At 39.3% G+C, this 24613-nt stretch overlaps 1 protein-coding gene across 3 annotated transcripts in view; it reads right to left on the bottom strand.

Moving 5' to 3' along the window:
- Positions 1-20061, bottom strand: part of GATB (glutamyl-tRNA amidotransferase subunit B) — a 43210-nt gene extending 23149 nt beyond the window's left edge. The window contains exons 1-4 of one of the 3 annotated variants that reach the window (XM_042808216.1): positions 19973-20061; positions 17637-17787; positions 4075-4188; positions 645-843 (exon numbers count right to left, since the gene is read on the bottom strand). In XM_042808216.1, coding sequence (XP_042664150.1) covers positions 645-843; positions 4075-4188; positions 17637-17787; positions 19973-19995 — 487 coding nt within the window. In that variant the 5' untranslated portion in view covers positions 19996-20061. Of the gene's footprint in view, positions 1-644; positions 844-4074; positions 4189-17636; positions 17788-19849 lie in introns of all 3 variants that reach the window. The other 2 variants (XM_042808214.1, XM_042808215.1) reach the window with 2 other exon arrangements.
- Positions 20062-24613: the final 4552 nt, after the last annotated feature.

Below are 24613 nucleotides of genomic sequence, written 5' to 3'. Positions count from 1 at the left end.
CAGAACTGTAAACAGATACAGTCCAGTTTTTAGCTTCGGGTTCCAGCTTTCAAAGAATATGAGCAGTCACAGCCCTTAAGTTCAGTGGACATCAGAGCACCGTGTCCCAGTTAGGATAGGACATCCAGGCTGCTGCACGTGTTGTGTGCTAATTTGGTTCATTCCGTTTACAAGTTTGATGAGAAAATCTGCATTTTTTTCAAAGCTAGTAATTAAAAGGAATGTCTGACTCATGCATTAGACAAATTCTAACAGCTGCTCCTTCTATACACAAACTTGATTCATTAAGTCTGTGATTTTTTTTTTTTTTTAACAACAATGCACACAGTGGCATGAGCTTAGATAGCTGAGTGGCTGTTTGTGACTGACACGTACAGTTTTGAGCAAACTGGAGCCAACAGACTTCTAACTTGCTGTTGCCAGTTGCCATCAACCAACAAAAATGGGAAAGGTTCACTGGCCATTAAAAAAATTCAAGTATTCGCCTGCTTCAAGAGTAATGGTAATTTTAATGAATTTTTATTTTCAAGGAGAAAGACATCAGGCTGTTTTCATTTTTCACCTGTTCCCTGTCACCCATTTACCTTTAAAGACTCATCTTACACAGAAAGGAAGAGAAAAATAGGAAAATAATCCAAGCCTACCAGCCCTATTCAAGTCAACGAGCGTCTGGCTCCTTGTGTCATCATGGAGACTCTTTCCACTATCTTGCTCCAACTGAATTTGTTTAATCCTCACGGTTTTGGTCACCATCTGGCTCATTTTGTTGTCTATGCAGAGACTGTATGACAGACTTCCATTCACCGCAATAGGAACTCTTTCCTGAGTGATTTGATAGCCAGCCTGTCAACAAAATGAGCTTTATACTCAAATAAAACATTCACTTTTCAGAAAGCAGCACCATGGCCAAGTGCAAATATTACAGGCTAAGAACAAAACTGAACATGCAACATCTTTCACAGTGACCTATGTAAGAGGATAGAACACACACGCATGTAAATTCAGAAGTTATTTTGCTTAGCTGGAAAGGAAACAAGCTAGAAGATGGGTCTAGAATTCAACCTAACTGCGAGAAGCTGGAGGTCTGGAAAAAAATTAGAACACTTCTCAATACAGGCAAGTATAAGATACTACACTAATGCAAAAATAATCAATAATCAACTGCACAACCACTTGCCAAGGATGACATAAATTTCACTGATACCGCCTTGGGGCAGGAAATGGACTGGAAGAGGTTCTTCCACGCCTGTGGTTCCTCAGCCATGATAAATCTGGTCTGAAACCAGCTACTGTACCTCCACCCCCAAGCTGGGACTATTTCTCATCCTCCCATCAGGCTGAATATCCTTCTCTGCCTCTTCATAACTTTACACATTAGAAGGAAGGAGAGGGAGAGGGAAGTGGGGAGGGGGGGGGGATGGTGTGTGGAAATCAAGGAAATGAGAAGCTCAATTTTATTAATGTAGCAATTTAAAAGACAGGCGCTGCAACCCCACATAAGGTGCACAGCTGATAAATGCCACTTCATGCCTGGAACTCCACTCAGAGAGGAAACTGCAAGCCATAAAAGGGGCTGCCAGTCACAAGGTATTGGAATAACTGCAATGATGTGAGAATATAGAAGTGAATCAAATACTCTGTTGAGGTAGGGTGCCCATCTCTTCCACCTTCCTAGCCTGCTCATGCCCCCAGTAGTGAGAACTTTTAAAAAAAAAATAAGCCTGCCAGGTTTTAATGAATTGGGAGGAGCATCTTCATATTTTGCAGGGAGGACGAGCTCACTCTAAAATGGAGAGATGATGACAGTGCATTGGAATGGAGAACAATGGTCTGGCCCTGTGAACAGCTCAATTTATATATGCAGTAAAGTGCATGACCTTCTAGCCATAATCACTATAAGAAAAATAAAATGACTGACTCTATGCAGCCTATGCTAATCACAGAGCTCTTCCCATCTCCTAAAACTTCTCATTAAAATATTTTTTTTAAAGCCTGAAATAGTGAGTGACAATAAATAACAAGAATCCCATTTCCCATCCAAAGCCCCATTTTCAGGAGTAGCAATAATCCCATTGTCAAACGACCCTAAGAGCTGGATTTATTTTATCTGTTCTATACAGCTCATTAGCCTAAACTCTGCATCTTATTACAGGGTTCCTGACGAGACTGTTTCACTATGAAATGCAGGTTGGGCAGTTTATTGTCAGTGCTTAAACTGCAGAAGTCAGCCAACAGAAAGCAAGAATTACGCGTTTCAAACTAATAAAATGTGTCACCATCTCCTTGACCAAATTTCCACGCTTATCTGTCCAGAGGATCCTGTAACTCATGTCTTCAGACAAGAGCCCGCTTTGTGCTGTCCACACCTTCCTCCACCTCACTCTTCTCTAAACACATGGATTCGGTTTCTTTCCTATGACAACATTCTTCCATATGGCTTCTATGCAGTAGACTGATAGCAGCAGACATCACAAGAATATGAGAGATTGTTTTCAATTTAACAGCAGGAGACCCAAAGGTGGCTTGCAAACAAGTCTGTGATGTTTTTGGTTTTTCTTTATGATGGGTAAAGGAATTTTTGAAGTCATGTTTATTTCCTGCTATTTCACTTCCTTCTCTTTCAGGTCTGGAAACACGCTTTAAGATAATTTTACAAATTAAAAAAAAGCATTGGCAACTCAAACTGGTAAGTTTGCATTTCACATTTCCAGTAGCTCACCACAGAGCCCCCAACAAAAGGGCCTCTTAATGGCTCACAAATATTAACAAAGTTACCCCCAGAAACCAAATCAGTAATTACATCAACTTCACAGAAGAGCCACAAGTCCTCAGCCTGGAAGAAAATGGAACATAAATCTCTTCTGAGATACAGGTCTCCAGTAGACAACTACAACATAATTCTCCTCCTAAGGTGGGAAGCAATTATATTTATTCTGTGTAACTTCAAAAGATTTCCAATGTCTGAACAAAAGAGTGGGAGAGAAAGTAGTTGAGTTAATAATACAGCACCTCTGCACATTAATTTGAGACCTGAAAGATCTCCCACTCTGCTTCTCTGGATGTCCAGAGCACCTCAACTAAAAAGAAGATAAGCTAACATGCCTGACCTTTCTCAGATAAAATAGGAATAGATTTGTTTGGGTTTTTTTTTAATATGCGGAGTCATCATATCTCCACCCCACAATCAGAGGAAGTAAAACTAGTATCCTCATTTTGACAAATGAGTGTTAAACTGAACATTCAGTACAAATAATCTGACAGAAAAAAAAAATGTTTAAAAGCAGGAAGGTTAATTTCATTAAAATAGGAAAAAAAGACTCAAACATTGCTGGATCCTCAAACACTGCTGCATCCTTTTGCAATGACAGAAATCAGTTTCTTAAATCACTTTAGTATTTCTACGCCCATACCAAGTGTGGTAAAATGCACTTGACTTCCAGTGACACCTTCTACCAAATACAAAAACTATCAACAAACCATACTGCAAAGACTCAGTTTCTTAGGCTGGTTTTTGGGTTGTGTTTTTTTTTTTGTTTGTTTGTTTGTTTGTTTTGTTTTGTTTTGTTTTTTGTTGTTGTTGTTGTTTTTGGTTTTTATTTATTGCAACTACTGACTGGAAAAGTTTTAAAGGCAAATTAAATATTTTTAGGTCCCTAAGCACACACAAAAATGACACTATTATGTTTATACCACTGGAACCTGTGTTTGTTATACATTCACTTTAAATGAAGGACTATTATCAGACTGCTTTTACCCTAACAGACAATTAGTACTAAACACCAGGAATGGAGAACTTAAGGGGCAAAGCAGCTCCAGCTCCCAATTCAATTACATTAAGCTACTGGAATCGTGCAGCTAAGCAAGGAGTCAGCAATCAGAGCAATCATATTCAATCAGTGAGCACCAGGGTACAGCTCTCTATTCATCAGGGCACAGCGCAACATCCTGTTGGGGAGAGCAGAACACTGACTGAAAACAGAAAAAGCAACTCCTCACTCATCCCCTCATGCCAACCATACTCCAGACTCGTCCTTTCCTGCAGCTGTAAAGGTACCAGCTATACTGCATACTTACAGGCAGATCTGCATAGAAATAGTGTTTTCTGTCAAACAAGGACTTCTTGTTTATACTGCAGTTGAGAGCCAGGCCTGTCATCACTGCTGCTTCTACACATCTCCTGTTGAGAACCTAAGGAAACATGACACACAGTTTTGCTCAGATACTCGGTATGTAACAAATGTGTCTCCCACACATTGCCTTATATGGAGCATATATTCAATGTTGCTTGCCTTCAGCCACCACTAGATCTCTTTCCCTGTGTGGGTTGTTCTTATTCATCATTAAATTCATGGTAGCTACAAATCTGCAAAGCATTAAGAGGAAAACACAAGCCATTCAGTCATTTTGTCATGCCACATAAGGGAATGCACACTGTTCTGGCTTGCTACTTTTGCAAATATTCCAGTACTTTTGAATCTTCAAGGGTGCAAGAAACAAACCATGCCAGATTATAATTGATTTGTAACCAGCTGTCAACTCATACTGAGAACTGGAAACACAGGGGATTTGCATTAGGGACTGCAGTGCCATTTCAGTAAAGCACTTCAGAACACCTCTACCCACAGAACCACAGTGAATTAATCAGTATCTACACCTAGATTTCAATGCTTTGCTTAACCAGGATGAAATTAAGCACACTTACATGCTTTGCCAAAACAGAACCAAAGAGACATCAGTTGATCCCATGGGTAGAAGTATACACACATTTCCAGAAACCAGGTAACCCACGGGATTAAGGCTCTTGCGGAATGCCATGTAATCTGAAGGCCCAGCAAGGCCTTAATGAAGAAATAAAGGAGTTAAATGTGGTTTCTTACCATGGACTCATCACTCTCAGTGACTCTCCTCAGCAGTCAGGATCCAGAGGAGAAAGAAAATTCCAAAAAGTACTAACAAGCAATGTTTCAAAGTTATGTTTTTTTTCAGATGTACTCCCATTAATTTAACAGTTGGTTTAACTAACATAAAACGAATAAAACTGAAAAGAAAAAGAAGATTGAATTTGTCTTCGGACAACTCTGACATGCTCACACTTACAAGATTTTGAAACAAGAACAGAACTTTATCCATCTTAGTCTGCACTGTACAGCTGCCAAGAAGTCAATTTCCAGCAGGACCATTAAAGGGACACATTATGTAAAAGAATCTACATGATTTCATCTGCATTGACCAGAACATAAAAGGCTTAAATAATGTTTTCTTCAATGTTTCTGACAGTATTTACTTTTTATATTCTCCAGCCTGATTTCTGAAAACAGATTAGGCAGCTGTATATTTCCCATCATCCTGTGTCTTCAGCTGGAATAGGAATCTCTCTGCTTTCCTCATGTAGTTTTTCAAAAATCAAAATAATAAGAGAAAATATGAGAAATTCTTCATGTAACCGAAACTTAAAAATTACTTATAGAGACAAGAAATTAAATATTTAAGACATTTAATGAGGGAATTTTCAGATCTTTAGTGTGGCTATATATTGCTAACTATAACGCATCATCTGTTCAAGCATATTTTATTTATTAAAAAAATTAAAAGATACATAAAGCAAATTGTAAATGAGAAAAAAGGAGGAAGAATTTCCCTTTGAAAAACTGATCTGCAGCAAAATGAAAGCAATTATTCCTGACTGTAATCTAAAGCAAAATTGTCAACTACAAAATATTAATTTATTTTCGTATCATAGCTGCAGTTCATTATATAGTAGATACTCCTGTGTTCAACAATTAAATGGCTTCAGACAGTACTTTTTTTTTTTTTTTTACTGGTTAAAGAACCTTGTAACAGTGCTAGTTAAATTGTTCAATGCTTAAAATATCATAATATTTCTAAATACACGGGAAAAATGTTTTCCTACTAAAGCCATATGGCATGATCTGTTAATTTTTACAAATTGGGGAGGACCGTGACCAGTCAGCTGGTCACCAGAAACCATTAAGTCTCCAGAAGGACTGGGTAGACTCAAAACACCACTGCATCAAAGTAGTGAACTGGTGTTTTGCTACATTTCCTGATGGTACAGGGGTTGGGACTGATTGTAAACTGAGAAGGAGACAAAATCCAACTCCCAAGTCCCAATCATTTAGAGCCTCGCAGCACATTCTTCAAACACAGGTGGAGTTTAGCTAAAGATTACATTGCAACTGCTGCTTTTGACCACTTGCTCTTCAATTTTTACTTTAAACAAGGTAGAGTGTATCTTACTCATCGCCCTAAAGGATAACACTGCTTTGAGATGAAGGAAATGATTCCCATATACATACTACTTACATCAGTGAGAAGCTTTTGTCTCACTGCTGATTAAACATTTTGATGAGCCTGGCATCAAAACACAAAGTAATATTTTCTATGTAGTATTACTAAGCATTTAGATGACTGTAATATGTATGTGTCCCCCATGTACTGGGTCATACTAGCTAAACTATTTCAATTTCCCACTATGGTATACTGAGATGTCTACCATGCCAATCTCTTTCCTCTGCCCTGTTTGACCCAAAAAAACAAACAAAAAACAAACAAACAAACAAAAAAACCACAAACCACCAAAAAACCCAAAGAAACCAAAATAAAACCCAACACCACCCCCCCCCCCCGAAACTAGATGACCCTCTTCTTTCCCCAAAATCAAAACTTATCTGTTTAATATTGCTCCATTGCTGAAGTGACTACTACTATACTACTACCCATTCCAGTGCTCAAGGCTGTGCACATAAAGCAGAGTTGGTTAAGCAAACTATCACTTTCCCTTCAAACAAGCCTAGTTTTTCAAATAATCTGCAGTGATAAACATCAATTCAGTTTGTGAAGCTTTCCATACTAATGACCTAGAATAAGTCCTCCAAACTTGTTTATGTAATAAGCTGTTATTAAGTTGACTGTTTTGACTAGCAAAGGTTTAAATTACTGGCTTGAACTAACAAGCTGCCAGTCTGGTATGTTAGAAGATTGGTAGCCTTGAAAGAAAGCTATGTAGCTCCTATGTAGCGATAACTATGGACAAAACACAAGAGCCTATAAAAGCCTTCTTAAATATTTCTGGTCTTCCAAAATGGAAGCATCTCTCCTAGGTATTTAAGGAAAATCTTAGAGAGGTATCACAAAAGAAAATGTAAATTGTTTGTACTGGAAACTCATGAAAAACGTTAACAATGGCAGCACAACACCAGCAACATTTCCCTTGTAGCTACACTCTCCTGTTAGAGCACCATGGTAACTGAGTGCTAAAGGAATGAAAGAACAATCCAAGATCTCTCTTTTTCTGATACTCGTCTATTCTTTATATCTAGTTCACAAGTGTAAAGACTCCTTTTAAAATTTATCATCTTTATTTGCAAGGTCAGTTTTGCCAAGACCTTGGTTTTAAATACAAGACTATTCAATAGCTATACAAAACTATACACAATACCTTCAACAGCATCAATTCCCACCAAAAGCAATTTTTAAACAGTTTTTTCTTTAACAGCAGGTTTACTCCTTATATTAATACACTAAAGAAAGCTGGCCCCCTTCTAGTTTGATATATCTTTCTATACTTAGTAAATGATCATCTTTACATTTTAAAGAGAGTAGTCATGCAGCTTCTTGTTTTGCTGAGTATTATATAGAGTAAGGGGGGGGGGGAAAGAAACATCTAGATCTCTCTCCTGGAAAAAAGTTTATTTTTGCCACCTTTAAAAAAAAAAAGAAAGAAGTAATCTTTGCCACAACAGTAGCACCCAGGATGCCTAAGTTACAGAACAAGGTATTTCCTGTACTAAACAGTAAAATCACAATAATTCCCTGGAAATTTTATAAGTTTTTGATTCCAGGTCACACATTTTAATAAAAGTAGATTTCATATGATTTGCTATCTTAAGACCTTCATTCCTAATTATAATCATGAAGAAATCAGCATTAATCAGATTAGCTACAGGACCATTTATCTAAGAAACATTTAATTTTAGCTCCTTTTCATTCAAAATAACTGCTGGAAGAAGGAAGTAGTGCAATGTACTTAGCCAGATCTCTGTAGACCAGGCAGTAATCTGTAGAAACCTCAACAGATACATCTGATCATATTTCCCAGTACTCCCATTTCATATCACTCTGATTTTTATTTGCTTACACTAAAGGATATGTTCAGTCTTCCTATTCTTGCTGTGTTAAAAGTACCAACTTGCTCCAATACATGGTTCTTTGAAGTGCCATCGTAAGTTAAAATTCAAAATAAACTACTCTTATATCTACTTAGTGTAAACGTAATTGCGACTGTTCAGTCTGACACTGCAGATGAATACTTCAACGTGGCATTCTGCCTTGGCATCCTCACACACACACAGAAGGGCATAACTGTCTCGTAGCTACGCATGTACAGAATGTACATTACAATAAACGAAGAGCTAGCCATTTCCCAAATGACCCACTTGTATCAATAGGTCTAGAATCAGACCCCACCCCTCTAAGCATACAGTAAAAACTTAAAAACCAATCCAACCTAAGTCTTGTAATTTCTCTGGTCTGCAAGAGCCCACATGTTCCAAAAACTGAAGTCTCTAACTGCAAGGGAAGTTTAAAAAGGCAGCCAGCTTCAGTTCAGGGTCTTCTGCATTTCAGTCCAGAATCTGCTTCACAGCATATTTCCTGCCCTAATATGAGCATTATGTTCTTATCCCTAAGGAAAGTGGCAAGAGAGTAGAGGAAGAAGCACCAGACACTGTAAATTAAGATCTTAAGATTAATATAGACAGATCCCAGTTTAAGAGAACTAAATGGCAACTGAGAGGCTGAAGCAGCAAAGGAAGACTGAGGAGAGGGGGCAGGGGCATTAAATATACACCTTAATACATTCTGTAACTTTATCTTTCTGCAGTCTAGTACCAAATATATATTCTGCTATACAAAATGTATCATTATTCCTAACCTTGTCCAGTGGCAAAGGTTGCTTGCAGTGATGCAGCACACACTCATTCAAGTCATATCTTAAAACTAGGCAACTCTGACATTTCAAGAAGTACCCTGATCCCAAAGCTGTTACTTTATGTGTACTCAAAGAATAAGAAGGCACACTCTCTTGAAGCTGAAGAGCTAGTCTGAAAGCTTATATCACAAGGCTTAGAATTGGAGGAAGCATCTTCCAGTATCAGTGATGACCAGAAAAATTCCGCAGCAGTAGGGAGAAATGCTGACCCCTGGGAATGAGAAAAATGGGAAGGTATCACCAGATAGAAACCTATTTAAACACTAACCAGCTTCAGGTTTTCTCAGTCCTTTGAGGCAGTGGTTGCTAAAAGAAAAAAAAAAAACACAGAAGGAAAAATCCATTCATACCACTGTGTAGGCAAAGGGCTCAATGGTCTCAGTGGAATAAATCTTATTTTTCTGAGGTGGTAGAGAAGCAGCCAATCCAGTGACATTAGTCCAGACTAGTGATCTTTGTGTCTCAGATCCCATCATCAGTGGCTAAAACCAAATAAACTTCTACCATGCAGAACTGGTTCAAAGCATGAGAACCCACGGGGAAGACAGAACAATGCAATGGAGATACAATGGTTCATGATATCCATAATCAAACACTGTGTTTCTGTGGTGTTCCCATCAAGAAGTCCAGTACCTCTCCAACACCCATGCCCTCCCTTTTGACAACAGGGTCTTCTGTCTCTGCCACACAGCTTTTTTTGACCTGTCAAAAGGATGCTCCCCCTCTTGCACCAGTTGAAATTTAAGCCATCGCTAATGCTATCTGATCCAGGACAAGCTAAATACAGGAAAATACAGTGAAAACACTTCACTGCTTCTGAAGGTAGGGGACTGAGCCATGTCTAAAACTTATGCTGCAGAATGTGATCGGATCCAAAGTCAACGAGAGCTTTGAGGTGGACCTTCTCAGACCTTTTTTCCTACACTGAGCTCCACATAAAAGGCTAAAAAAGGCTTTTAATCATTAAAAGCATCTGCCTTCTTCAATATAACCTAGATTGTTTAACTTCTTAATAGAGAAAATCCAGAGCACTTAAGGCAGAAAAGAGTCCATAACCCCTGCTCTGTTTATCCTTGCGGATGGTCCTTTGTTTGTAGGCTTGGTGAGGGCCAGCTCTGTGGTTTTCTGAGTCGTTACGAATTCTGACCTTTGATACACATTGCCAGTCATTTTATATAATTTCTAAGTCCTGGCTATCTGCCCCCTGCTCCTTCTTGAAATCTTTATGTGCCTGGTGGCCCACACTAAACACACTAAAAACTCATTGTCCTTTGCTCTGACTCCCTCATCCCTTTTCCTCCATTTGTCATCTCCTGAAACGTGCTTATTTACTCCCCCAAGAGGTAGCCATCTTTCCTTCCAGGCTGATCCAGATCCCTTAAGAGAGCAAAACATATAAATTGAGAGTAAACCAGAAGTGGTCTACCACACATAGAGACAAGAATATACTAATTCAGGAAAATAATAGGCAACATAATGCAACAAATCTTGCAAAAATCTACTAAGAGAGCAAACTAAAAATCTTTGTTTTTAACAATGTTGCTCCGGAACAGTAGAACCAACAAAGACTAACTTCCTATAAACAATTGCTATAGTTTGTTTTACCTAAGCAGTGACCCTCAACACTCTCTCCTCCATGGTTCCCCCTCTCTGTTCCCCATTTGATCAAATATCCCAAACTGAGTATAAAGTGTCACAAACACCTGAATAGCAGCAGCCCAAATGAGGCAGAGAGCAGTAAAGAGAAAAGAGGCTCAACTGCTACTTTTCTCTTCATGTGCTTGTTAATATAGTCATCACAAAAACCTCTACAAAAGTAAAAATTTTTGAGGCAAATTTGTCTGAACTTGGCAGTGAAATTGCAGAACTAGCATTTTTGTATAGAAAATAACGGTTGCAGTGGCAAAATCTGCACATGTAACTAATAAACACCAGTTACAGCAGCTTACATAATCCTCTCAAAATCAAATACATAGTCATAATATATTTAAGGTGGAAAGATGGCTGATAACCAGAGAACACAGAGAAATTAATTTTATCCCAGGAACCAATTACAATCTAATTGCACCAAGATAAGTTTCAAGCAAAGCACAGAAACCTGACAGTTATGCAATATTACACACAAGACACCTAACTGTGAAGAGAACAAAGACCCAGCCTACAATTATCCGTCATTACTGTTGGACAATGTTTCCTAAATACCTTTCAATGAAAAAACTCTTCAAAGAAATAATTAAGAAGAAAAATGAAGCAGCAAGATGTCAGTTTGCAAAGTTAAAATGCTAGCAAATTCATAGAACCATGATTGTTACAGAAACTTTTGCTCAATAGAGCACTGCTTTCATACACACATACACAATATACTACCTTGGATTTCCTCAAAGGGAGTCACCTGGAACCAGACTGTTTGTCCACATACTGAGAGAAAATTAAATCAAACACTTAATGATACCAGATTGTATATAGTGACTGATAACAGCAGTAACAGAAATTTGCCCCCAAAAATCCACTCACTGTTCAAATAAAGAAATTTCCAGCCCTCTAAGAAAAACTACTGCAAAAAGCTAATATATGTTTCAGCAGCAATTTTAGACTGAATACAGAAAGAGGGAACAACGGTCTGTCCAGTTGTCATGTGATGGTCATGCTTTCCAAAAGTATCAAAGATGGCACAGTAACTGCAGTAACAGAACTGTGTGAAAGAAAGGAATCAAGATACTGCAAACTCCTGCTCCCCACTAAGAATGAGAAAAATATCTGTATTAAAGCAAAGATAAAGCAAAAAAAAAAAGATAAAGAGAAAATACATAGATAACATCACTGATGCATTGAAGGATCTACTGAAACAGGTGATAGCAAGATGTTTTATCAACTCAATGCTGTTCTAACTGGCAAGTTTACATCAGCCAGAGGGACCTGTTAAGGACAACGGCGAGCCAACAGGAACAGCAAAAGGAAAGAGAGCTCAATAGGTAGCACAGTTACTGTGGTGCTAAGGAGACAAAGCCCTACAGGAATTGTTAGCCTTGACAAAAAGATTAAAACACCCAGAATGAGTGTCATAACTTCCCCACAAATAAACAAGACATAGCAAGAAGCAAGGGAAAACCTTACAGGGGACTCCTTCGGAGCTTGAGAGAAGAGCAACAAATGTCACCAAACATTTCAAAGCACAAAAGCAGAGGCGTTGCCAGAAAAATGGCATTTACAGTTGAGTATGAAATAAAGCTGAACTAAGCAACTGCAGTAAGTGAGGAAGTGTAACACTTCTCAGACCCCAGTGAAGGAGATTAGTTCCACAGGCAACCCAGGAGCTGAGAACGATCCTGTGAAAGAAATAGAATGAGGAACGACCCCCATCATAACCCAGCCCCAAAAGTTGTCTGAAGCAGGCCTCCCTCATCTTTTAAAGACACCATAACAGTGCTGAACTGATTAACATCTTGAAATTATGTAGGCAGGCTTTAATCCATCATGCACTCAGAAATGTGAGGGTCTATGAACTGCAAAGGCATTCTCAGGGAGCAATGGTTTGAAAGCCATTTGACCCCCCTGGGTTTTTTTCTACATTATGTCAGAGTTTCATTAGAGGTTTACTGAGACTGCAAGTCTAGCAAGCTGGGACTGTGTGAGCAACAAAAGACTGTTAACCAACTGATGATACAATGCATGTTGCAAACTAAAATATTATCAGGAAAGAAAGGACTGCAACAGAAAGGTACCATCAATTTCTAAGAAAGTATCCGCTTTTTGCCCCTAAGTACAATTATTACAGTTTTACTGAAAGAAGTAACAAGCAGTTAAAGTGAACCTAGACATAGGTAAATGGTATAAAACAAGCATGAACACACTTTTTCCTTCAAGCACTGCCACTAATTTATTTCGAGGAGAGCTCATGCATACAACCATCCAGGCATCAATGTGGTTTCAAATAAAATAAGAAAATTTATATAATGTGAGCTAGGTCAACATGCATACAAAGATAAGAAGATTGCCCAGTTCCCCAAGAAAGGTACATGCAATTAAAAATGTAGTTATCAAAAGTCAAGCTGAGAAGCAGGTTTTTTTCAAAGCAAGTAGTACAAGAAGGGAGTAAATTCATATGCATGCCATCAGGAATGTCAAAACAAAACTAAAATCACAAGTTGGTAAAGCAGCTGTTGCAATCATCAGATTTAACAGGCATAGGATATCAAAAAATCTAGTTTCAAGGTGTAAAGTATAAATTCTGGTCTGAAATTCTGTTTCTGTTCCAATATGTATAGCTGACAGACAGATCCACCAAAATCTCACACAAACTTCTCCGTGCCTTTGAAAGCAAATGCATCAGTTAAATTCTGTATATTAACAGCATCCAAAATTCATCATAAAGTCTGATAATCTATTACCCAAGACATCTGGAAGAACACTGGGCATCTACCACTGCCAAGGATGGATGCAGCATCAATATGGGAAGGGAAACTAAAGCACCCTCTACATCCCTAAACTGGGTATTAACCCTCTCATGTCCCTGAGCAGCTACCATAAGAGTGCAGCACTCCAGGGTGGGGAAGGCAACACCATGATACACGTGCTCTCTGCTACTGCGCAGTGTTGCAGTGACATCTCACATGATATTCTACGGCAGTGTTCAACACAGATCTTATTCTGTTTCTTGAGGTCAGAAGGTATTTACCTATTCTTCTTTACAAAGAGAGCTTGATCATTACCAAGTGTTTCCGAAAACTCTATCTTAAAAAAAGATAAAACAGATGCTGTTCACACTAGGAAGAGAATGAAATTCAAACGCATGAGAAGGTGTCAAAAATTTCAAAATACTTAAGACTCTAGGGCTAACATTCATTCAAATCTTATTAATTTAAACATTGGTTATGTAAATCCTAGATTATTTCTTGCCTACAAAGAAATAGGATCAGGCTTTCACTTTAGTCATGCAGGAGACAAATGTAAAATGTGCATCTTTTCGTGTGATTAACAACAAAGACTGTAAGCACAGACAGCCTTTAGCTACTAGATCTACCATCTTATTTCTGTGGCTGAGCTATAATTAACCTTTAGTCAGCCACCTCAATCATGAGAATAGATAATCATGGATTCTCTTTCTGCGGGCCCAGTCTTATCTTTATAATGTTATAAACCTTTATAAAGACACTCAGAATTTTCAAAGAGGATAAATCAGACTGGGAGTACAACCATCTTTATGGATCCTCAGAAGAATTTAGGTCCATCTGCAGATATGAGGCAGTGTATATCACCACGTATAGTGTAAAACTTGCAACAGGTCCTCTAAAGACACCAAGCTAGGATCATTGCCAAGTTCATTCACCAGGTAAAAACCCCAGGCCTTTGCACATTTCATTACATGAAATTTAATGTATGTAGTCACATGTAGACCCAAAGAAAGTAGCTCCTTAGAGAAATTTGAGTAAGATGCTATCTGGTCTAGTGGTGAGGGCCTCCAACACCAGGGGGCACAAGAAGCGGGGAGAGCAGCACAGGATATGCCATCCAGTCTCACTACTTCTAAATCTACTTTTTAAATTGCAGCTTTGCCACATCATTTTTTCTGTCTTATGCCAAACAAGAGTGCACCTGCATAGTTGTTCTTGACTGTAGCTGTCTCTCAGAGGCATATTATGAGAGCAGCATAGTGAAATGGCCATGACAGTAACACTGTGATGGTTCTCCTAAGGCTTACTTGCAGCAGAAGCATAAAATAAGCTGTATCACAGTACAGGAAGAAAATATAACGAGGAAAGATGGAGGAGGGCCAAACACATTCTTCTAGTTTCCCCTCTCCTGTGCAAAGCACAGCAAAGGCTCACACCCACACTCATTAGTGACCCAGAGATGTACAGCAACCAGAAAAGCTCCCTTTAGCACCATTCTTTCTGGTCCTGTTGTGAAGCAGGAAATACTAGCATGGTTGTCTATCACAACCATCTCATGGTCCCACAGTAAATTTAAAGCCCTGTGACACGGAACACTGCCCCTATAGTTCTCAGTTTATAACAGCAGTTATTCTCTGCTACAGACAGCAAAACTATCATTTTAAAACTCTGCTCCTATTTTTTTCGTTTCTCAGCAAAACAGTCAAAAGTAAAGGCCAAATATTTACCTTCTAGAGAAACTTACTAGGCAATAATCCTAACATTTGTTAAATTGTTTTGTTTTGCTTTTTACAAATGCTTGGAAATTTTCAAAAAGTACCCTCCATCCTTCAAAATCCAATTCTACTTCAGATACTATTCCGCATACAAACACATATAGTTATTTCAAGAAAATAAGCCCAACTGTTTGATTCCAGAACAAACATTGGCCTCTAATTCCTGTGCAGAAGTACAACAGGAAAATAAAGCTGTAACTACTGATTGGATTTTGTAACTACTGATTGGATTTTGTAACATGTTCTAACACGCAAGCACATGTGTTTTGTACCATTCACTTTCAACTCTATTTTCACCAGTACTACAGTGAGAAAATTTTTTCTTCTCTTTGTATAGATAAAAGCAGCTGGCAGAAGCTAACATAGCATCACTACTATTAAATTAACCTAACCATTCTGCTTTTTGCTTCTCAGGTGCAGTTATATTCTCTGCCAAAGCCCACATGTACTGGGGTTTTCTCACAAAGGTCATACCAAGCCTCATTTGTAAAGCACTTTAACAGAGGAAAAAGCAAAAAAACCCTCACAGTAACATACATAAAAATGAAACTCTTCATAAATACTCATTTTTGTGCATTCAAGAACAGTTTTTCTACTTGACTGAAGATAAGCATTAGACAATTTACGAGGATTTCTGTGCATTAACAGAACATTAAGTAGGTCTAAAAGCAGAATCTTGAACCCTTTTACATTTTGTGACTATTAACTCCCTAACCTAGCCCTGTGTCCAAATGAAAGGAACTAATTTTCCGTGTTTAAGTCTAACCAGATTCTTCTAAAATCAAACCATTGTGTAAGATTCCCATTCTCTCTGGGAAGTTTTAAAAATATCCATATAGTTAGATCTGAAACTCAGCCCTGAATTGCCACTGAGACCAGAGTGAAGTCCAAATTTTATCAGCATCTAAACTTCACTTGCTTAGGTTTCAATACCTTCACAAATACAGAATGAATATATCAATTCATTTATCTTTTTAAGGATCACATGGCATATATCGAGATCCTAGAAGTCCAGCTATAATTCTCAATTTCAGCATATTATTTAAGGCTGTATTATGGTGATGAAAAGCTTCTGATAGATTAAAAAAAAAATGTATCTGCAACTGGAATTCAAACCTCCACTCTAATAAACATACTCAAGCGAAACACTTTTGCATTAAATACTTTGACCCCATTTGTCCAAGTTTCAGCTAGAATAAAGTTAATTTTCTTCCTAGTAGCTAGTATAGTGCTGTGGTTTGGATTCAGGATGAAAATAATGTTGATAACACACTAATGCTTTAGTTGTTGCTAAGGAGTGTTGATACTCAATCAAGGACTTTTCAGCTTCTCATACTGCCCTTCCATACCATGTGACATCATGCCCAGTATATAAACTGGGGGGAGTTGGCCGGGGGACCCAGTGACTTGGGGATTGTCTGGGCATTGGTTAGCATGTGGTGAGCAACTGTATTGTGCACCATTTATTTTGTATATTCTATTATTACTTTTTCTTCCTCTTCTGCCTTATTAAACTGTTTTTATCTCAAATCATGAGTTTTACTCCCTCCGATTCTCTCCCCCATTCCACTAGGGCAGAATGAGCGAATGGCTCTGCAGTGCTTAACTGTCAGCTGGGGTTAAACCACACCACCATTATAGTCTCTGCATGCTTGTCGCATGAGGCAATGCTAAGTCCATTCAATAGTTATTTTCACTGTATAGTAAATGCTTAGGTTATACTTTTTAATTATTATTTTTATATTGAACTTGTTAGATTCCCAGAGAATTCTACAGCAGTACTGTCACAGCCATCACAAAGTTATAACTAACCTGTGACTTCAAAAATTTATTACAGTGTCACGAATAAATCTCATTGCTCAGTGATAGCTGGCTATTCTGACTTAGTAGTCTACAATGTCTCACGCGGATTACTTTTTTTTTTTTTTTTTAAATAACTGTTTTGCTCTGGAAATAGGAATGGTTGGCATTTTCCCAAATCAGAGACTTTCTACTTAGGAAGAAAAGTACCTCTATAGTGAGATATTTCAAATGGCAAATTACAGCTACATAAACAAATATACGGCAAAGTAACATCAAATGGCCACTTGGAAATCTAAGATATTATTCTTTCATAGGATTTTAAGTATCTCTCATATTTAGGGAATTTCCTGTGTGACACACTAACCAAATACACCCTCTTTGGCCTCAGAGAAATACTGTGATTCACTAAATATGTTGAAGAGATATTCCTTATTTTTTAACTTTGCAGAGGATATAAAGTATCTGTAGTGATAACCAGGGAGTGAATAAACTGAAAAGAAACAGTACTAGGCATCTCATGTTGTCAAACAACCAGAAAATTAAAAAATACATAGAAGTAGTTCTATAGTCAAATGTCGGGAAGAACAAAATATTAGAAACATACTCAAAGTTGTCTGACATTAATCCTGATATAAATTAAGTTGATGCATAACTTACTGGTAAAGTTCCTGGTAAAGAAGCATCAAAGAAAGACACCAAAGAGTTAGGAGGTGCTGCAAATTGGACTTGGGAACCAGAGAAAAGTTTTGAACTGGAACTGATCTGTGCGTGAACTTCCAGGCCTACCACTGGTACCCATGGAGCAAGACTGAAAAGGAAAGAGAAGGGAAATACAATTTAAATTCAGATTATGTTAAAACCCATAAACATCTAAAAATACAAGAACTAAGAACTTTTCATTTATTAACAAAAATTAAATTGTAATTGTAAAAAAAAAAGGTGATATTATAAATATATCTACAGTGTAATAGCAAAAGTTGTGCCGCAATATTGGAGAACAGAGACTAACTAACAATATATATGAAAGGGACTGTACGGCAAAGTCTCTTCATTATATACAGAAAAGAATGCTGTAAAAAAGAAATGTAATGGGCTGGAACTTTTAACTTTTCCTTACATGAGAAATCTTAAGAGAAATTAATGAGGCAAACTCGCATGCTGGATGAACCCTAATTTGGTACCTCATGAAAATCACAAAATCATCATAAATATCAATTACTTCTCAGGTAGTTTGATAAATCTCCAACAGACAGGTGGCATAATAAATTATGTATTCTTAGTCAGCTAGTCACTTGCATGCTGGGAAAGGTGGCTCTCCAGAGCAGTGTTAGTAGCATATTAGCATAAACATTAGTAATCTGGTAATAGAGAAATCATCATTTCAACTAGAGAGTGACTGCTCTCTGAACATATTCCACAGAAAAAAGCTTCTCCATATCATCTAAAAAGTAATTGCAATTCTCACATCCATAACCTTTATATGGACAAGAGAAAAAGGTCACCTTTACAGTATGAATTGCTTGACAGTTTCTGTAAGTAATTATCTGGCCTTGTACAAATGAAGTGGCACAAATAATATTTCAGTGATGAAATCACATTTCTACAGCAGAATACTTCAGCAGTGTAAGTACCCAGATAGCTATAGGAGATAAGCAAGCTATTGAAAAACATCAAATATATCAAGTACAGTGTTCCTTCCAAAGGTGAACATAATACACTGCCAAGATCTTAGTTCTCTGTCTGCCCTCCAGCAGCTGAGGACATCTCTGCAAACACCAAACTAGTGATGCAGATGCTGCTTATATCACTGCTTTAGGAATATTATCATCAAGGATTAGGGTTTAGATGTCTAAAGGAGCTAATAAATTTTCTTCTACTGAAACGTGGTATTTTCTTTGGTATTTTCAACTACTCCTAAAAATACCTCAAGGTTTAGAGAAAAAACAGGGGATGATTTGGTTGGTTGGTTTTAATTTTTGAGACCAATGTATTTCAGTGTTTCCTGCATTCTTTAGAAATGCATCCCCGTTACATCACGGCATTAAAAATTACATCCAGCTTTGCTTAATCAGTGTGTTGGCTTACACTCAGATGAAAAGGTGTGTGCATCAGTCAGTCCTCCAGTCCTACTAACACCACCAATAAGAAATCTTGGGTTTCCTGCCATGTTTGTTCAAGGTTTATGTTTATTTGTGGCTCTAAAGAATCAGCAGTATACTTTTGCTGGTGTCTGCACAACTTCACTTAGGTGATGAGCTGTGCACTGAGAAACCTGAATCTCACCAGAGAACATGAAAACTTGTACAGGCTGTAACTTTCAGCTGCAGCAGGAATAAAATGCTCCATTCTAGACCCACTGTTAAAGTTTCACAATCCTCCACTGGAAGAGAAAGCTTCCTTTGGACCAGAATAACCCTTCGAAAAACACTTACGAAAATCGGTGCGGCCCTTGCTGTTTAAACTCCGCACGCGTGAACGCAAACGCTTTCCAATTCGCTTGCACTTGCGTCTGGCTCTCGTCCCAGCCAAACGTGTCAAAGGGACAAGCCCTGCTGCTAAGGCAAATACTGCCCGGTTTTTTTTTTTTTTTTTGGGGGGGGGGGGGGAGGGCTGTGAGATAAACGCCCGCTGAGAAGGTGCTGACAGCCACCAGCAGACTGCAGGTGCCTCACATCGCTCAGCAGACGGCACTTAACACGGGCCCCGCTGCTACCACCACGCCGCCGCCCAGCTCCCGCAGCCGCTGCGCCGGTGCCCAAACCCGGCGGCCCGAAACGGGCCCCGGGCCCCGGCCCCCACCCTGAGGGCGGGACGCCCCAGCGAAGAGCCACCCCACCGGCCCCTCTCCCCGCACCGCCCCGGCACCCTACCCGCTCTGCCCCGCCGGCACCGCCCCGCCTCCCGCGTTACAGCCGGCAGCCCGCTGCCCCGGGGGGGCCGGGGCGGGACTCCCGGCGCCGCGCTGCCACACCCGGCGCCAGACCCCACCGCACCCCCGCGCCGCCGCCGCCGCCATTTTGCCTTGCTGGCTGCTGAAGGGCTCCCGCAGCGCCCCCTGGGAAACGTAGTCCGGCGGGCGGGAGGCACGGACTACAACTCCCGCGAGGCACCTCCCGGTGGCCCCGCCCCTCGGCACTTGGCGGGAGGGGCGGGCCGCGTGGCGTGGGAGGCTCTGCTGCTCCTCAGGGCAGAGGTGAGGAGCCAGGGACTGGCCCACGCCTACCCGCCTTCAGCAGGGGCTGGGTGAAGACCGGTTTCACTCAGCCCGTGGCGAACGTGGAGCTTTCGTCCCTCACCCTTGCTGTGGAAGGGCCTCCCTTGCTTTTATGGCCCGGTGTAAAGGCGCCATGTTACCAGGCAGGTGCAAGTCTTCCTCACGCACTCCTCTCCTCCTTAGTTCCTCCCATAGATGTGTTTCCCCAGGCACCCAAAAATGTGGTAGCATTAGTGTGGGAAGGAGCTGTGCTACAATCCAAGAGGGTCTCAAGAAGCCTTGATACTTGGGTCTGCAGGTTCTCTGCCTACCCTGAGAAAATTAACACTTATTCTAGAATTGCTGGGGCGAGAGATAGCAATTACATTTCTGTCTATCTTTTAGCTGTTGTTTGAAGCGTCTTAGGCTCAGGTCTTCAAAGGGGTTGTGCTGATAAAGAACCAGCTGCTATTTTATAGATGGTATTTTGCAAATCTTGGGCATCAAAAGATATGGTACCATGCAGTTGAAATAATTGGATCTTAACTCCATGTGTATATGTAGAGCAGCAAGATCCAGTCTCTGCAGGGCCTGGGCATGTTGTTTCTGTACAAATACATGGTAATAAAGAACACTGTCCAGGGCATATGCAAGCATCTTAAATGCTGTTTACGCAGCTACATTGCCCAGACAATAGAATTAACAACCTTCTGTCCTAAGCCACAGGCCTGTGGAGCTTAAATGGGAATGTACGTTTGCAGTTGCTTATGTCATCTTTGCTCTATGTAAGCTACTGCTAATAGAAGCTAATCAGTCACAAGCATATGAGTAAGACTGATTTATTCCAGCAGAGGACAGTGGTGCACATAAGCACTTGACAGTATCTTGCAACCTTTATACCCTCCAAGCTCAAACATGAGATGCTGCGTGTTTCAGAGTCATGTGGAAGATAATTTATCCAACTAAGAAAATGTTTTGTAATGGTTGTTCCATAGCACTAATTTTCTAATACATTTCTATTTTAAATGAGTTATGTTAACAAGAGGGCTTTTTATAAGAAGAATCAGTTGAGAGATACCTCCAGCAGACACTGATCTACAGTTACTTGTACAATAAAGCTTAGTTTAATTAGTTTGTTGCATTCCTTTTCTTGGGGAATATCCCTCCCTTGTATGTCAAAGTGTGACCAAGAAAAAATTCCTTTCCAGTAAAGAACTGGCCACAGGCCATCTTGGACATGTGGAGAATGAAGGAACATCGAAGTGACCCTTTTCCTTTTCTCCTGTTGTGAACCTCTTCACATGTGAGAGAACCTGATGTAAAGCCCGTATAGCAGTCTTTCAGCCGAGGTAAGAGTTTGATAATTTTAATATGAGGAAAACCCCATTGTCTTTTGGACTTAGCGGGGGCCTATGCAATGTATTGTAATGAAGAATACATTTCAGGCTGAAGCTTTAGTGTATAATTGTTATTTCTGCAAGAAATTAATTCCTTTAACAATTGTCCTCCATGAACTTTGGATTTAATGATTATTTGATACTTTGTCGGGATTGGGAGGTCATTTCAACCCAGCTATGAGGATAGGTTCAGAATATAGCTGTAAAATTATTTTACTGGTATAAAAATAGTAAGTTTCAGATTATTTTACTTTCTTTTAAACCTGTTATCCTGATGTAATAGAAGATTTCATAAATAATCACTAAGAAGTTAAATCCTTATGAATATTAAAATCATGTTACTCAAAGCCTTATTCTGCCTTGATTGCACAGACTTCTGCCCTTTGTGCATATTATTTAAAAGGGAGTAGACAACACAGAGGGGTTGAAATCCATTTTCTGCATCCCAAACAATTCCCCTGGAACTTTTAGCTGTATGGGTGCTATCTTACGTAGAGAGGAGGATTGGAAAGTGCCATTGTTTGTGATTTAAATTGTCTCAATGCTATTTTAATTCCTTTCCCAGAAAAAAATCCTATTAGAAAGACCTTTTTCTTTGCAGCCCCGTGCCAGTGACCAAGTAGGTAATAAATGAAAGCTCACACATCCATATACAGGAAGCTGATCAATCACAGACAAGCAGAGAGTAATTGCCTTTCCCAGCAGCTTACTTTGAGGTACGAAAGGCTACATATTTGTTCCTTATATACCCTGGGCAGCAGCCTGTACTTTGCAGTGTGTTTATAGATCATGCTGTAGCTTGGAATAGGAAAATATCTCCAGCACTGCATAAAGATTTGTACAATGGTAGTTCAGTGCTAACTATGTAGACTTCTGTCTTGGAGAGGGTAGACTCAGGCAACAGTTTGCTCTGAGTTTCTTATTACTGTAGGAATTTAACCAATGCCTGAGAGGAAATTGGAATTTTGTAGAGGACAAAAACCCAACAGCATATCATTTAAACCATAAACATGCAGTCTGTCCCATTTATTTGTAAGAAGATCCCTCTGAATTTCAGTTTATAGTGTCTAAGCTCTAAATTCTGCCTTCTTGCAAGCCATGTTGAGCATGCATACTTAGTCCTTTTGTGGACTGTGAGATCTCCTTTTGGTATAGCAGGGAATGGGGTATTCAGACTGGGGTGTTTGTTAGATACCTCACAGGCTGCCTGCAGTGTCTTATTTCAGCATGTGAAATAAGGCACAGGCAGGAACCTCTGTTAGATTTTGAAGCGGAGCGTGTGACTTTTGGAGGAGTAGATCCATAGTCTGTCAAATAATTAGACATTGCCCTACAGGGAAGAATAATGAAGATAGTTGTTAAGTTTGGAAGCAAACTATGGTAAGGGATGTTTTCAAAGTTTTAGGTCCCTAAGATCACCTCTGTACCTTGAAAGCCTTTTTTTCTCTACAGGTATAAAGAGGGATATTTTCTTCTTTTTCTGCAACTTTCAACTAATAAGGGCAATGATTTTTGGCCTGGACTATTGATTCAAATTGTGTATCTACCAATAATGGGAGATGGCAAGTACAAAAAGGTATACCTGATCTTGCAGATTGGAAAAGGCTATTTCTCTTGACCATAGGAGGCAGTATTTAGGGAGCTACCGGAGCTGCCTTGTGTGATCTGCTGACCATGTGTGCATGCATGCATGCAGTGATAGACTGGGTAATCTGAAGGGCCTCATGGTTTGAGGGGCCTTATATCAAAGTGTGTTAATATACAAAATGGCATTAATTTCTACTGACAGACAGGTAGTGTCATTTTATTCTATTACATAAAAATGTTACTGAGTTGAAAATATGGGCCAGACTCAGCTAGAAAAAACTACCACGATAAATATGTATGCACAAGCAATTTCTAGAAACAGTAATGGAAATATAAAAGTAACATGTAGATACTGATATTAGGGTAGAGGGTGGATTCACTGTTCCTCAGAGGTTGTGTTGTGGGAGAGAACTTGTATCTTTGGTTCACCCATGAGAAGCCCTTATACTATGTATCTTCTGTACTGTTTTTCACCTGGTATGTCTTGCTTTCAAGTGCTGCAATGAGCAAATGACTGCACCTGTGGTTTGAATCAGGTGTTGGCAATTTTGAAAACTAGCACCTTGGTACACAGTACGCTCCCTGTGTCTCAGGACACCGAGTTAGTTGGAAGCAAAGTAGTTGCTGGGCTTATTGTAGCTGGGGAGCATTATAGCCTGTTCCCTGAAGATAAAGGCAGTGTTTGTTTGGGGGAGTTGAGCACCAGTAACCTTGTTTTATGGTGAGTACTACTGCTAATCCTATTATTTAATAAAGTAAACTCTTATTTTTCCAGTGTGAAGGTCAGCTATTATAGGCATAAGAGCTTTCCTAGTATATCACTGTCATATTGGTGTATCTTGACCAAGTTATTAGAAAATTCATGTTATGAGCCTATGCTGCCTATGCTACCTTTGGTATGATTTCCAGCTGCCTAGAGATTAATTTCTTTTAGTTGGAAATCATTATGATTTACTTCCAGGGTGATCACTCCTTTAGGTTTGGACCTGATATAATATACAGTGTTTTCTAAATGCTTGAGTTGTAATTCAGGAATCATGTTTGGTTTATATTTAGATACAGTTCAGTCTATAAGGAATATGTTTTGGTAGTGGTGGTTTTCTCTTACAGTATGTTTTTCAAGTGTTGGGAACTACATCTGGAAACAGCAGAGACTAGGCGAAAGTGTCTAGATTAGAGAGGAGTCCATAAACTTGTATGAGTCTCATGTGTGTACTGTCTGTGATGGAGCATGCAGAAGAAAGTGATTGATAATACTTCATCTGACTAGCATAGTCTCTCTAATTGTATTGGCACTTGGAAGAAAGCCTTTGGTTTTCACTTTACTCCCTATAGTAAAGAATGAGGAGGGATAGAGAAAAAGCATGTGGAAGTGAGACTAATTCGTTCTTGTGATTTTTACTTTTTGCATTGCATTTTTGTGTATTCTTTTTCTTCTACTTACAATTTTCAACTGA

The sequence above is a fragment of the Tyto alba genome, unplaced genomic scaffold (genome assembly GCF_018691265.1).
Source record: "Tyto alba isolate M040663 unplaced genomic scaffold, T.alba_DEE_v4.0 Super-Scaffold_6, whole genome shotgun sequence".
In the NCBI taxonomy this organism is placed as follows: Eukaryota; Metazoa; Chordata; class Aves; order Strigiformes; family Tytonidae; genus Tyto; species Tyto alba.
The sequence above is the reverse complement of the archived record's forward strand: the minus strand, read 5'-3'. Positions and strand labels throughout refer to the sequence as shown.